This window comes from Macadamia integrifolia, chromosome 5 (genome assembly GCF_013358625.1).
Source record: "Macadamia integrifolia cultivar HAES 741 chromosome 5, SCU_Mint_v3, whole genome shotgun sequence".
Lineage (NCBI taxonomy): Eukaryota > Viridiplantae > Streptophyta > Magnoliopsida > Proteales > Proteaceae > Macadamia > Macadamia integrifolia.
The window spans coordinates 35,056,631-35,058,109 of NC_056561.1; the positions used below are offsets into that span (position 1 = coordinate 35,056,631).

General features: G+C 38.1%; 1 protein-coding gene across 1 annotated transcript in view; it reads right to left on the reverse strand.

Moving 5' to 3' along the window:
* Nucleotides 1-439: 439 nt before the first annotated feature.
* LOC122078628 (protein TORNADO 2) overlaps nucleotides 440-1,479 on the reverse strand; it is a 6,496-nt gene continuing 5,456 nt past the window's right edge. The window contains exon 2 of the mRNA XM_042644700.1: nucleotides 440-1,031. Coding sequence (XP_042500634.1) covers nucleotides 720-1,031 — 312 coding nt within the window. The 3' untranslated portion in view covers nucleotides 440-719. The remainder of the gene's footprint in view (nucleotides 1,032-1,479) is intronic.

The following is a 1,479-nucleotide window of genomic DNA, read 5'->3' on the forward strand; positions in this document are numbered from 1 at the left end:
ATGGGGATGCGGCTCTCTCTTTAGCATATATTGTCCACCTATAGTTATCTGGACGAGCGACTTGTGGTGAAATGATGATTCAGTGGTTTTTATCATCTCGTTCTCCAAACCTTTGTCAATATCTCATTTTTTACATTTTTTACAAACATTTGAATCATCGTTTCACCATGTGTTGTTCGTTCAAATAGAATCACCCTGTACCATGAACACTAAGAAGAGGAACTGAATCCCATCAATAGTCTGAAATGCTATGCAGTCAGCCTAACGTGCTTCAGATGTACAAGCTGTAAAGGAGCCCCACTTAGTGACAAGCTCATAAGAAAGTTAATTCCAATCCCATTTCGCAGTTACACCAAAAGGGCCCTAATCATGTGAGTGGGACCCAAAAGTTACTTCCTTTCCAATTTTAAGCAATTTAACTTTCGGTGCTCCCCGTAAATCACGTCAACATGTTATCTTTTCTAGGTGATCAAATTCAAAGTTCAGAAGAGTAGAGACCCCACTCCTCCACTGATTCAAAACGACAAGTTTACATTTTGCCTAAAATGATAAAACTAACCTTCACGAAATTACACCAATAATTAACCAACCGGTCCAACCTGCTTCCAAGACAAAGACTGCAAAAGACTGTTAATTTCCATCAATCCATTAACCCAACTGAACACCTCACTCACTCACTTCAGGCCCTGGAGATCACATTGAGAGCCTCATGATCACTTTTAAGTGTAACCTTGCTTGTATCTGCGAAATAGGTCTTCAGTCTTGGCATTTCTGAAGGCACAACAACCCATCAAGTATACACATATCAGGGCAATCAGAGTGATGACTAGGATGATATCTACTCTCCTCCATTCCTTCCTAAGATTAGCTAATAAACCTGCTTTGCACGAGTCACAGGCATAACAAAGTTGGGTTTGATCATTGTTCCACTGCAAGCAATCCATGTCTGCTGCCATATTTATTGGACTAATCCAGTATGTCGGATTCACGAACGTGTACCCACATAGGGTCGGTGGCTTGCAGCATCCGGACTAAAAGAACAAACAGATCAGAAAAAAGGGTGTAGTTAGAGAGAGTACTGTTAATAAGGGTGTCCACCGCATATATATACATTGGTGAATAAGAATCCAAGTATGTTACTTTGTAAAGTTGCCATTAATTAATCATCTATATGGAAACCCAAGTTTGTTATGGAATAATTCAATGCATAATCTAAGGCTTCCTTACGGTTGAAGAATAGTGATAAAAGGGTATCCACCACATGGTGAAGAATCTAATGCTGCTTTTGGTATGCATTCTTGGGATGCAATTTAGGTTAATAATGCATTTGAAGAAATTATGCCAAACACAGTTTGAAGCCTATTATATGATTCCAAATGCTTTCAAAGTATAGTTGTATTGTCCATGATTTAGAGTAGAGATCGTTAAGGATAGAATAGTTTGAACCCTATTTTTTTTTTTTTTTTTTTTTTTTTTTTT